At 47.3% G+C, this 13791-nt stretch overlaps 1 protein-coding gene across 1 annotated transcript in view; it reads left to right on the top strand.

Moving 5' to 3' along the window:
- tat (tyrosine aminotransferase) overlaps positions 1–13791 on the top strand; it is a 96466-nt gene that overhangs the window by 43397 nt on the left and 39278 nt on the right. The window contains exons 7-8 of the mRNA XM_067998244.1: positions 4355–4407; positions 9200–9352. Of these exons, the coding sequence (XP_067854345.1) occupies positions 4355–4407; positions 9200–9352 (206 nt within the window). The remainder of the gene's footprint in view (positions 1–4354; positions 4408–9199; positions 9353–13791) is intronic.

The raw sequence follows: 13791 nt of genomic DNA, 5'->3' as shown, positions 1-13791 counted from the left end.
AGTGTAGCACTCCCTCAGTACTGCCCCTCTTACAATGTAGCACTCCCTCAGTACTGCCCCTCTTACAGTGCAGCGCTCCCTCAGTACTGCCCCTCTTACAGTGTAGCACTCCCTCAATACTGCCCCTCTTACAGTGTAGCACTCCCTCAGTACTGCCCCTCTTACAGTGTAGCACTCCCTCAATACTGCCCCTCTTACAGTGTAGCACTCCCTCAGTACTGCCCCTCTTACAATGTAGCACTCCCTCAGTACTGCCCCTCTTACAGTGCAGCGCTCCCTCAATACTGACCCTCTTACAGTGTAGCACTCCCTCAATACTGCCCCTCTTACAGTGTAGCACTCCCTCAGTACTGCCCCTCTTACAATGTAGCACTCCCTCAGTACTGCCCCTCTTACAGTGTAGCACTCCCTCAGTACTGCCCCTCTTACAATGTAGCACTCCCTCAGTACTGCCCCTCTTACAGTGCAGCACTCCCTCAATACTGCCCCTCCAACGATGCAGCTTTCCCTCAGTACTACACTGAAGTGTCAGCCTGGATCATGTGCTCAAGTCTCAAGAGTGGAACTTGAACCAACGACCTTCTGACACAAAGGTGAGTGCGCTCCCCACTGGGCCAAGGCTGACATCTAACTTACTTTAGGAAAGATACCAAGGCAATGGAGAGAATGTAGAAGAGATTCACTAAGGTGATACCAGGGATGAGTAGCTTTAGTTATGAGGAGAGACCATAGAAATTGGGACTTTATTCATTGCAACAAAAAAAAGACTAATAAAGATTAAAAGATTAATAAAATTAATTAATCTGATAGAGGTGCAAGAAAAAACAGAAATGCAGCAGATTGGGAGAGCTATAAAAAACAACAAAGGGATACAAAGAAAATAATGAGGTGCAAAAAGGGAATGTGAAAAATAACTTGCTAGGAACATAGGAACAGGAGAAGGCCATTCAGCCCCTCTGTCCCACCATTCAATTCGATCATGGCTGATCTGTATCTTAATGCCATCTACCCACCTTGGTTCCGTAACCCTTAATACCCTTGCCTAACAAAAATTTGTCAATCTCAGTTTTGAAATTTTCAATTGACCCCAGCCTCAACAGCTTTTTGGGGGAGAGAGTTCCAGATTTCCACTCCCCTTTGTGTGAGGAAGTGCTTCCTGACATCACTCCTGAAAGGCCTAGCTCTAATTTTAAGGTTATGCCCCCTTGTTCTCGACTCCACCCACTGGAGAAAATGGTTTCTCTCTATCTACCCTATCAAATCCTTTAATCATCTTAAATATCTCAATTAGATCACCCCTTAATCTTTTATAATTTAAGGGAATACAAACCTAGTCTATGCAACCTGTCCTCATAACTTAACCCTTTCAACCCTGGTATCATTCTGGTGAATCTGCACTGAACCCCCTCCAAGGCCAATAAATCCTTCCTGATGTCCGGTGCCCAGAACTGAACGCAGAACTCTAAATGGGGCCTAACCAGAGCTTTATATAACTGTAACATAACTTCCACCCCATTGTATTCCAGCTCTCTTGAGATAAAGACCAAAATTCCATTCACCATTTTAATTATTTTTTGTACCTGTCCACGAGCTGTGATTTCTGTACTTGGACCCTAAATCTCTCTGCTCCTCCACAGTTCCGAGCTTCTCACCATTTATAAAATACTCTGATCTGTCTTTCTTAGGTCCAAAGTGGATGACCTCACACTTTCCCTCACTGAACTCCATCTTCCACAGTTTTGCCCTCTCATTTAATCTCTCAATGTCCCTTTGCAACTTTCTGCTCCAATCTACACTGTTTTCTGTGCCACCTAACTTAGTGTCATCAGTAAACTTGGATATGCGGCTCTCGATTCCTTCATCTAAGTCATTGATAAACATAGTGAAAAGCTGAGGCCCCAGTACAGACCCCTGGGGGACACCACCAGTCACATCCTGCCAATTGGAGAACATTCCCATTATCCCTACTCTCTGTCTCCTACCTCCAATTCCATGCGCTTTCATTTTTGTTAACAGCCTCTTGTGTGCCTTCTAGAAGTCCATGTAAATAACAGCCATAAACACTCCCTTATCTATCATGTTCGTGACTTCCTCAAAAAATTCAACTAGATTAGTTAGATATGACTTCACTTTACAAATCCATGCTGAATTTCTCTGATCAGCTCATATTTGTCCTCAGTCACTCCGTCCTTAATGACAGATTCTAGAAACTTCCCCACAACTGATGTTAGACTAATAGGTCTATAATTTCCTCGTTTCTCTCTCCCACCCTTCTTAAATAGTGGAGTGACATTGGCAATTTTCCAATCCAAAGGACAATTCCTGAATCAAGAGAGTTTTGGAAGATCATGACTAAAACATCAACAATTTCCTCACCACCTTCAATTACTAACCCTGGCTGGAAACCAAGGGATATCAAAGCTAACAGTAAAAGTTTTATAAATATATTAAAAGAAAGAGAGTGGTAAAGAGGAATGTGGGCATAATAAAGACAGTTACAGGTGAGACTATAATGGATAATAAGGAAATGGCAGCCTTGTTAAATTAATACTTTGCATCAATTTTCATTGTGGAGGAAGAGGGCAAAGTCAGCGGTACAAGGGACCCTTAAAATAGGCCAAGGAGAGGAACTTAGTGGATTCAATACAAGAAGAAAAATGGTAATGGAGAAAATAATGAGACTTAGATAGACAAACGTCCAAGACCTGATGATTTCCACACCACTTGGATCGAGGTCCAGTTTCCTGGGTTGGGGTGATTAAGTATCCAGAACCAAGCAGGGCTGCAGTGAGAAACTTGCTCCAGCACCTGAGGATAAGGAAACCATGTTCAATGGGTAGAAGAGACCCAAAATCAGTCTCCTAGTTGTGTTTTAAGCCTTGGATGGAGTTAAGGCCTAAAATCAGATATATTTCTGAGTGAGGGGACAGGTGCCCACTTCTGGCCGTACACCCAAAAAGGGATTCAGCTGGCCCTGGGTCTCTGGCCGTTTGGCCCGGGGCCTCTGACCATCTGGCCCGGGGTCTCTGACCTTCTGGCCTGGAATCTCTGACCGTCTGGCGGTAGCGGTGGCAGAAGGCAGGAAAATGGAGTGACTTGCTGGGTCCCACCTTCCTCTTGTCAGTTATGCTAAACCTTTATAAATCACTGGTTAGGCCACAGCTGGAGTATTGTGTCCAATTCTGGGCACCACACTTTAGGAAGGATGTCAAGGCCTTAGAGAGGGTGCAGAAGAGATTTATGAGAATGGTACCAGGGATGAGGGATTTCAGTTATGTGGAAAGACTGAAGAAGCTGGGATTGTTCGCCTTAGAATAGAGAAGGTTAAGGGGAGATTTGATAGAGGTGTTCAAAATCATGAACGATTTTGATAGAGTAAATAAGGAGAAACTGTTTCCAGTGGCAGGAGGGTCGGTAACTAGAGGACACAGGTTTACGATAATTAACAAAAACCCAGAGGGAGACGAGGAGAATTTTTTTACGTAGCGATTTGTTATGATCTGGAATGCGCTGCCTGAAAGGGAATTGAATAATACTTGAAGGGGAAAAATTTGCAGGGCAATGGGGAAAGAGCAGGGGATTGGATAGCTCTTTCAAAGAGCCGGTACAGGCAGAATGGCCTCCTCTTGTGCTGTAAGATTCTTTGATTCTATGTAGTGGGGGGGGAGTGAAGGGGTGGCTGGGGCCAGCAGTGTGGGGGGAGAGAATGATGTTGGGGGCAGGAGTTCTGCCTGCTTTGGGGGCTTGTAGCGAAGGACTATCCAGACTTGGGTGTCTGCTTATTTGAGAAAAATTAAAAGCGAATTAATTCCCAAGGCTCCTCTAACGACTAGCTGAAGGTCATTAGAGACTGGAAGGGCTGACTGAGTGGGCGCACTGGAGGCTCTGGAGTCTTGGGTCTGGAGTCTGGAGACACTGGGGGTTGAGGGTCTGGAAGTCGGGAGACTTGGGGACTGGGGCACTGGACTCTGGAGTCTCTGTGGATTGGGGAACTGGGAGTCGGGGGACTGGGGGCTCTGGAGTCTGGAGTCTGGAGACACTGGGGGTTGCGGTTCTGGGAGTCGGGAGACTTGGGGACGGGGGGCACTGGACTCTGGAGTCTCTGTGGATTGAGGAACTGGGAGTTGGGGGACTGGGGGCTTTGGAATCTGGAGGCACTGGGGGTCGGGGGACTGGGGGGCTGGGGGGCTGGGGGACTGGGGGACTGGGGGTCAGGGGGACTGGGGGTCAGGGGGACTGGCGACTAGGAATCAGCAGAAACTGAGATGTAATACAAAAATTGAAGAAATAACGGGGATTAATTATTCGAGAAACAGTCACTGCTCCTGTCTGATGCTCAGGTTTCTTCTTTCAGTTGCTGCCAGAAACTACCTCCCAATCTTGGCCGACGAAATCTATGGAGATATGGTGAGGAACATTGAGCAGACCGGGTCAGGGAAACATGTGCACACAGATCGTGCCTTGGACTTGTAATGGACGACAGTCTCTCTCTCTTTCTGTACATGTATGCCACTCATTAACATACTGTGTGCCTGCAGTAACCGCGCAATGGGATCAGTCCCTGAATCTCACACCAGGACCCTGCGAAGGGCAAACACTCCTACTCAGTTGTTTAAGCCTCTCATTGACACACAACAGATCAGTGATTTGCGAGGATGTTACTAGAACTGGGAGGATATACTTATCAGGAAAGGTTGAAAAGGCTGGGGCTCTTTTCTCTAGAAAAGAGAAGGCTGAGGGGTGACCTGATGGAGGTCTTTAAGATTATGAAAGGGTTCGATCGGGTAGACGTAGAGAAGATGTTTCCACTTGCGGGGGAGACCAGAACTAGAGGCCATAATTAGAAGATTTTTAAAATTCGTTCATGGGATGTGGGCGTCACTGGTGAGGCCGGCATTTATTGCCCATCCCTAATTGCCCTTGAGAAGGTGGTGGTGAGCCGCCTTCTTGAACCGCTGCAGTCCGTGTGGTGAAGGTTCTCCCACAGTGCCGTTAGGAAGGGAGTTCCAGGATTTTGACCCAGCGACGATGAAGGAACGGCGATATATTTCCAAGTCGGGATGGTGTGTGACTTGGAGGGGAACGTGCAGGTGGTGTTGCTCCCATGTACCTGCTGCTCTTGTCCTTCTAGGTGGTAGAGGTCGCGGGTTTGGGAGGTGCTGTCGAAGAAGCCTTGGCAAGTTGCTGCAGTGCATCCTGTGGATGGTACACACTGCAGCCACAGTGCGCCGGTGGTGAAGGGAGTGAATGTTTAGGGTGGTGGATGGGGTGCCAATCAAGCGGGCTGCTTTGTCCTGGATGGTGTCGTGCTTCTTGAGTGTTGTTAGAGCTGCACTCATCCAAGCAAGTGGAGAGTATTCCATCACACTCCTGACTTGTGCCTTGTAGATGGTGGAAAGGCTTTGGGGAGTCAGGAGGTGAGTCACTCACCGCAGAACACCCAGCCTCTGCCCTGCTCTTGTAGCCACAGTATTTATATGGCTGGTCCAGTTAAGTTTCTGGTCAATGGTGACCCCCAGGATGCTGATGGTGGGGGATTCGGCGATGGTAATGCCATTGAATGTCAAGGGGAGGTGGTTAGACTCTCGCTTGGTGGAGATGGTCATTGCCTGGCACTTGTCTGGCGCGAATGTTACTTGCCACTTATGACCCCAAGCCTGGATGCTGTCCAGGTCTTGCTGCATGCGGACTTGGACTGCTTCATTATTTGAGGGGTTGCGAATGGAACAGAACACTGTACAAACATCAGCGAACATCCCCATTTCTGACCTTATGATGGAGGGAAGGTCATTGATGAAGCAGCTGAAGATGGTTGGGCCTAGGACACTGCCCTGAGGAACTCCTGCAGCAATGTCCTTGGGCTGAGATGATTGGCCTCCAACAACCACTACCATCTTCCTTTGTGCTAGGTATGACTCCAGCCACTGGAGAGTTTTCCCCCTGATTCCCATTGACTTCAATTTTACTCGGGCTCCTTGGTGCCACACTCGGTCAAATGCTGCCTTGATGTCAAGGGCAGTCACTCTCACCTCACCTCTGGAATTCAGCTCTTTTGTCCATGTTTGGACCAAGGCTGGAATGAGGTGTGGAGCCGAGTGGTCCTGGCTGAACCCAAACTGAGCATCGGTGAGCAGGTTATTGGTAAGTAGGTGCCGCTTGATAGCACTGTCGACGACACCTTCCGTCACTTTGCTGATGATTGAGAGTAGACTGATGGGGCGGTAATTGGCCGGATTGGATTTGTCCTGCTTTTTGTGGACGGGACATATCTGGGCAATTTTCCACATTGTCGGGTAGATGCCAGTGTTGTAGCTGTACTGGAACAGCTTGGCTAGAGGCGCAGCTAGTTCTGGAGCACAAGTCTTCAGCAGTACAGCTGGGATGTTGTCGGGGCCCATAGCCTTTGCTGTATCCAGTGCACTCAGCCCTTTCTTGATATCACGTGGAGTGAATCGAATTGGCTGAAGACTGTCTTCTGTGATGGTGGGGATATCGGGAGGAGGCCGAGATGGATCATCCACTCGGCACTTCTGGCTGAAGATGGTTGCAAACGCTTCAGCCTTGTCTTTTGCACTCAGGTGCTGGACTCCGCCATCATTGAGGATGGGGATGTTTGCAGAGCCTCCTCCTCCCATTAGTTGTTTAATTGTCCACCACCGTTCTTGACTGGATGTGGCAGAACTGCAGAGCTTTGATCTGAGGGAATTAGGGGTTACGGGAGCGGGCAGGAAATTGGGCATGAATTTAGATTTGAGGTTAGGATCAGATCAGCCATGATCTTATTGAATGGCGGAGCAGGCTCGAGGGGCCGATTGGCCTACTCCTGCTCCTATTTCTTATGTTCTTATGATCCATTGGGTGTGGAATCGCTTAGCTTTGTCTATAGCATGTTGCTTCCGCTGTTTAGCATGCATGTAATCCTGTGTTGTAGCTTCACCAGGTTGGCACCTCATTTTTAGGTATGCCTGGTGCTGCTCCTGGCATGCTCTTCTACACTCCTCATTGATCCAGGGTTGATCCCCTGGCTTGTTGGTAATGGTAGAGTGAGGAATATGCCGGGCCATGAGGTTACAGATTGTGCTGGAATACAATTCTGCTGCTGCTGATGGCCCACAGTTCCTCATGGACCCCCAGTTTTGAGCTGCTAGATCTGTTCTGAATCTATCCCATTTAGCACGGTGGTAGTGCCACACAACATGTTGGATGATATCCTCAGTGCGAAGACGGGACTTCGTCTCCACGAGAACTGTGCGGTGGTCATTCCTACCAATACTGTCATGGACAGATGCATTTGCGACAGGTAGATTGGTGAGGACGAGGTTAAGTAATTGTTTCCCTCGTGTTGGTTCGCTCACCACCTGCCACAGACCTAGTCTGGCAGTTATGTCCTTCAGGACTCGGCCAGCTCAGTCAGTAGTGGTACTACCGAGCCACTCTTGGTGATGGACATTGAAGTCCCCCACCCAGAGTACATTTTGTGCCCTTGCTACCCTCAGTGCTTCCTCCAAGTGGTGTTCGACATGGAGGAGGACTGATTCATCAGCTGAGGGAGGGCGGTAGGTGGTAATCAGCAGGAGGTTTCCTTGCCCATGTTTGACCTGATGCCATGAGATTTCATGGGGTCCAGAGTCAATGTTGAGAACTGCCAGGGCCAGGTGAAGGTTAAAGTCCCCCATTAAGACCACTATGCCTTTGTTACACGCTTGTCTAATCTCTGCATTTATACAATCTAGCACTTCAGAGCTGCTGCCAGGGGTCCTATACACAACTCCCACTATAGTCTTAGATCCTTTCCTATTTCTCAATTCAACCCGTAAGGTCTCTGTTGGCTGCTTACCTCTCGTTATATCCTCCTTTATCATTGAATTGATTTCATCTCTAATCACTAAGGCTGCTCCTCCCCCTCTTCCATTTTCCCTGTCTCTCCTGTATACCTTATAACCTGGTATATTTAGTTCCCAATCCTGACCATCCTGCAGACATGATAACTAATAGCTATCACGTCATACCCTCCAATTTGAATTTGAACCTGTAGTTCATTTAATTTATTCCTTATACTCCCTGCATTTGTATATAGAACTCTTCGTTGGGCCACACACCCTCGCCTGACCTTCAGCTTTGATGCTGGGTTAATCGCCTTACGCCTTCTAGTTTTCACTTTATCTGTAGTGTCTAAAGTACACTTTCTTTCCGCTGCTCTACGCTTTTCCCTTTCACTTGTTCTTGAACAACTGTTTGTACTATTTGTATTGTAGATTTCCCCTGGGTCTTCCCCTCTCTTGCTGCTCTCAACTTTACTCCCTTCTGACTCCCCGCTCAGGTTCCCATCCCCCTGCCACTCTAGTTTAAACCCTCCTTTAAGTCTAAATCATTGATATATACCACAAAAAGCCAGGGACTGAGCCCTGGGGAACCCCACTGGAAATAGCCTTCCAGTCACAAAAACACCCATCAACCTGTCAATCCCCTTATCCCTTGACTCCCCTAGAGTCAGCCTTGGATATACTCAATGACTCAGCATCCACAGCCCTCTGGAGTAGAGAATTCCAAAGATTCATAACCCTCTGAGTGAAGAAATTTCTCCTCATCTCAGTCTTAAATGGCTGACCCCATATCCAGCGACTATGCCTCCTAGTTCTAGACTCTCCAAGATCTACCCTGTCAAGGCTCCTCATAATATTATATGTTTCACTGAGATCACCTCCCATTCTTCTAAACTCAAGAGAGTATAGGCCCATTCTACTCAACCTCGCCTCATAGGACAACCCTCTCATCCCCTCTTGCTCTCCACACACCCTGTCTCGTCCCTCCCACCCCCTGTCTCGTTCCCCCCACCCTCGTCTCGTCCCCTCCCATCCCCTGTCTCGTCCCCCCACCCACTGTCTCGTCCCCCCCCATTCCCTGTCTCGTTCCCCCCACCCTCATCTCGCCCCCCGCCCACCCCCTATCTCGTCCCCCCATCCCCTATCTCGTCCCCCCCATCCCCTGTCTCGTTTGCCCCCCCACTTCACACCCTGTCTCTTGCTTTATTGCTGGCGATTTATTACAGTCCATGTGTGGCTGTTGCTATGGAACAGACTCTGGGTTCATGCAATCCTGATTCACTTTTACCCACAATTTTTAGACTTCTTCCATTGCCTAATTTTATGGAATAATTCCGAGCTCTTTTCTCTAACCTACGAATCTGTGTTTGTTACAGGTTTTCCCAGAATGCAAGTACATCGCACTTGGCTCTCTGAGCAGCAGTGTCCCCATCCTGTCCTGCAGCGGCCTGGCCAAGCGATGGCTTGTTCCTGGCTGGCGAATGGGCTGGATTCTCATACATGACCGAAACCATATCTTTAGCAGAGAGGTGAGTGTCACTGGGAAACTGACCAATCGGTAGGTGAGGGTCACTGGGAAACTGACCAATCGGTAGGTGAGGGTCACTGGGAAACTGACCAATCAGTAGGTGAAGGTCACTGGGAAACTGACCGATCGGTAGGTGAGTGTCACTGAGAAACTGACCAATTGGTAGGTGAGGGTCACTGGGAAACTGACCAATCGGTAGGTGAAGGTCACTGGAAAACTGACCGATCGGTAGGCAAGAGTCAATGGAAAACTGACCGATCGGTAGGTGAGTGTCACTGAGAAACTGACCAATTGGTAGGTGGGGGTCACTGGGAAACTGACCGATCGGTAGGTGAGGGTCACTGGGAAACTGACCGATCGGTAGGTGAGGGTCACTGAGAAACTGACCGATCGGTAGGTGAGGGTCACTGGGAAACTGACCGATCGGTAGGTGGGGGTCACTGGGAAACTGACCGATCGGTAGGTGAGGGTCACTGGGAAACTGACCGATCGGTACGTGAGGATCACTGGGGGACTGACCGATCGGTAGGTGAGGGTCACTGGGAAACTGACCGATCGGTAGGTGAGGGTCACTGAGAAACTGACCGATCGGTAGGAGAGGGTCACTGGGAAACTGACCGATCGGTAGGTGAGGGTCACTGGGAAACTGACCGATCGGTAGGTGAGGGTCACTGGGAAACTGACCGATCAGTAGGTGAGGGTCACTGAGAAACTGACCGATCAGTAGGAGAGGGTCACTGGGAAACTGACCGATCAGTAGGTGGGGGTCACTGGGAAACTGACCGATCGGTAGGTGAGGGTCACTGAGAAACTGACCGATCGGTAGGTGAGGGTCACTGGGAAACTGACCGATCGGTAGGTGGGGGTCACTGGGAAACTGACCGATCGGTAGGTGAGGGTCACTGGGGGACTGACCGATCGGTAGGTGAGGGTCACTGGGAAACTGACCGATCGGTAGGTGAGGGTCACTGAGAAACTGACCGATCGGTAGGAGAGGGTCACTGGGAAACTGACCGATCGGTAGGTGAGGGTCACTGGGAAACTGACCGATCGGTAGGTGAGGGTCACTGGGAAACTGACCGATCAGTAGGTGAGGGTCACTGAGAAACTGACCGATCAGTAGGAGAGGGTCACTGGGAAACTGACCGATCAGTAGGTGGGGGTCACTGGGAAACTGACCAATCGGTAGGTGGGGGTCACTGGGAAACTGACCGATCGGTAGGAGAGGATCACTGGGAAACTGATTGATCGGTAGGAGAGGGTCACTGGGAAACTGACCGATCGGTAGGTGGGGGTCACTGGGAAACTGACCGATCGGTAGGTGAGGGTCACTGGGAAACTGACCGATCGGTAGGTGAGGGTCACTGGGAAACTGACCGATTGGTACGTGAGGATCACTGGGGGACTGACTGATCACTCGGTAAGGGTCACTGCAAAAAATATTGGGAGCCGGACATTATCCTAATCTTTAAAATGCTACATGGTTGGGGCTGTGAGAGTGTCAGCAGGTTTCATCACAAAAGGTATAGAATATACTAGCGAAAGATTTAAAAGAGTGATACCAGAACTGAGAGGTTTTAACTCAAAGAAGCTGGGGAATATATCATATAGTAGTACAGCAGAGGAGGTGGCCATTCGGCCCATCATGCCCATGCTGGCTCTTTGAAAGAGCTTTCCAATTAGTCCCTCTCCCCTGTTCTTTCCCCACAGCCCTGTACATCTTTTCCCTTCAAGTATTTATCTACTTACCTTTTGAAAGTTACTCTTGAAACTGCTTCCACCGCCCTTTCAGGCAGCGAATTCCAGATCATTAAAACTCGCTGCGTAAAAAAATGTTTCCTCATATCACCTCTGACTCTTTTGCTGATCACCTTAAATCTGTGTCCTCTGGTTACCGACCCTTCTGCCACTGGAAACAGTTTCTCCTTATTTACTCTATCAAAACTGTTCATGATTTTGAACACCTCTATCAAATCTCCCCTAAACCTTTTCTGTTCTAAGGAGAACAACTCCAGTTTCTCCAGTCTCTCCACATAACTGAAGTCCCTCATCCCTGGTACCATTCTAGTAAATCTCCTTTGCACCCTCTCTAAGGCCTTGACATCCTTCCTAAAGTGTGGTGCCCAGAATTGAACACAATACTCCAGCTGAGGCCTAACCAGTATTTTATAAAGATTTAGCATAAATAACTTCCTTGCTTTTGTACTCTATGCCTCTATTTACAAATTATTTTACAACACCAAGTTATAGTCCAGCAATTTTATTTTAAATTCACAAGCTTTCGGAGGCTTCCTCCTTCGTCAGGTGAACGATGAGGAAGCCTCCGAAAGCTTGTGAATTTAAAATAAAATTGCTGGACTATAACTTGGTGTTGTAAAATTGTTTACAATTGTCAACCCCAGTCCATCACCGGCATCTCCACATCTATTTACAAAGCCCAGGATCCCGTATGCCTTTTTAACAGCCTTCTCAACTTGTCCTGCCACCTTCATAGATTTGTGTACACACACCCCCAGGTCTCTCCGTTCCTGCACCCCCTTTAAAATTGTACCATTTAATTTATTTTGCCTCTCCTCATTCTTCCTACCAAAATGCATCACTTCACACTTCTCTGCATTAAATTTCATCTGCTATGTGTCTGTCCATTTCACCAGTCTGTCTCTGTCCTCCTGAAGTCTGTTATTATCCTCCACATTGTTTACTACATTTCCGAGTTTCGTGTCATCTGCAGACTTTGAAATTATAACCTCTATACCCAAGTCCAGGTCATTAATATAAATCAAAAAGAGCAGTGGTCCTAATACTAACACTTGGGGAACACCACTGTATACTTCCCTGAAAAACCACCATTCACAACTATTCTCTGCTTTCTGTCCCCTAACCAATTTTATATCCATGTTGGTAATGTCCCTTTAATCCCATGGGTTATAATTTTGCTAACAAGTCTATTATGTGGCACTTTATCAAATGCCTTTTGAAAGTCCGTATACACAACATCAACCGCACTACCCTCATCAACCTTCTCCATTACTTCATCAAAGAACTCAATCAAATTAGTCAAACATGATTTTCCTTTAACAAATCCGTGCTGACTTTCATTTATTAGCCCATAGTTTCCAAGTGCCAATTAATTATATATATATATTCATTGGAAAAGGGAATAGTACCAGAGGACTGGTGGACAGCTAATGTGATTCATATATTTAAAAAGGGAGATAGAATAAGTTCAGGGAACCATCGACCAGTTAGCTTAATGTTGGTGGCAGGAAAGATAATGGAATCTTTACTCAAAGATGTAGTAGAAAAACATCTAGAAACTAAAAATATAATAAATAGTAGTCAAAATCGATTTCAAAATGGGAAGTAATGCTTGACGAACCTTATTGAATTCTTTGAAGAAGTAACAGAAAGAGTAGACAAGGGTAATGTAGTAGATGTAATATATTTGGACTTCTAAAAGGCCTTCGATAAGGTGTCGCATAGTAGACTCATGACTAAGGTCAGAGCATGTGGAGTCTGGGGACAGGTAGCAGAATGGATAGCAAGATGACCACAAAACTACTATAGGCATGTAAACAGTAAACGGGTAGTAAGAGGAGGGGTGGGGCCGATCAGGGACCAAAAAGGAGATCTACTCATGGAGGCAGAGGGCATGGCTGAGATACTAAATGAGTACTTTGCATCTGTCTTTACCAAGGAAGAAGATGCTGCCAGAGTCTCAGTAAAGGAAGAGATAGTTGAGATACTGGATGGGCTAAAAATTGATAAAAAGGAGGTACTAGAAAGGCTGGCTGTACTTAAAGTAGATAAGTCACCTGGTCCGGATGGGATGCATCCTAGGTTGCTGAGGGAAGTAAGGGTGGAAATTGCGGAGCTACTGGCCATAATCTTCCAAACATCCTTAGATACGGGGGTGGTGCCAGAGGACTGGAGAATTGCAAATGTTACACCCTTGTTCAAAAAAGGGTGTAAGGATAAACCCAGCAACTACAGGCCAGTCAGTTTAACCTCAGTGGTGGGGAAACTTTGAGAAACGATAATCCGGGACAGAATTAGCAGTCACTTGGACAAGTGTGTATTGATTAGGGAAATGTAAGGAATCTTACAACACCAGGTTATAGTCCAACAAATTTATTTTAAAATCACAAGCTTTCGGAGATTATCCCCTTCGTCAGGTGAATGAGTGAAAGGTTCTCAAATCGCATATCTTATATTAGGCTGGGACACCATCACGCCAATCAAAAGGTGTCGTTGGTGTTCAGACAGATTAGCCACGGAGAACAATACGTCCCAGTACACTGAATATACAATGTGTCAAATTACACAGACAGAGAGAAAGAGACCCAAATGGCAGAGAGAGAGAGAGAGAGAATATTAAAAACAGATAACTTTTTTCCCCTTGCTGGTGGGGTTACGTGTAGCATGACATGAACCCAAGAT

Source organism: Heptranchias perlo, chromosome 16 (genome assembly GCF_035084215.1).
Source record: "Heptranchias perlo isolate sHepPer1 chromosome 16, sHepPer1.hap1, whole genome shotgun sequence".
Classification (NCBI taxonomy): Eukaryota; Metazoa; Chordata; class Chondrichthyes; order Hexanchiformes; family Hexanchidae; genus Heptranchias; species Heptranchias perlo.
The sequence above is the reverse complement of the archived record's forward strand: the minus strand, read 5'-3'. Positions and strand labels throughout refer to the sequence as shown.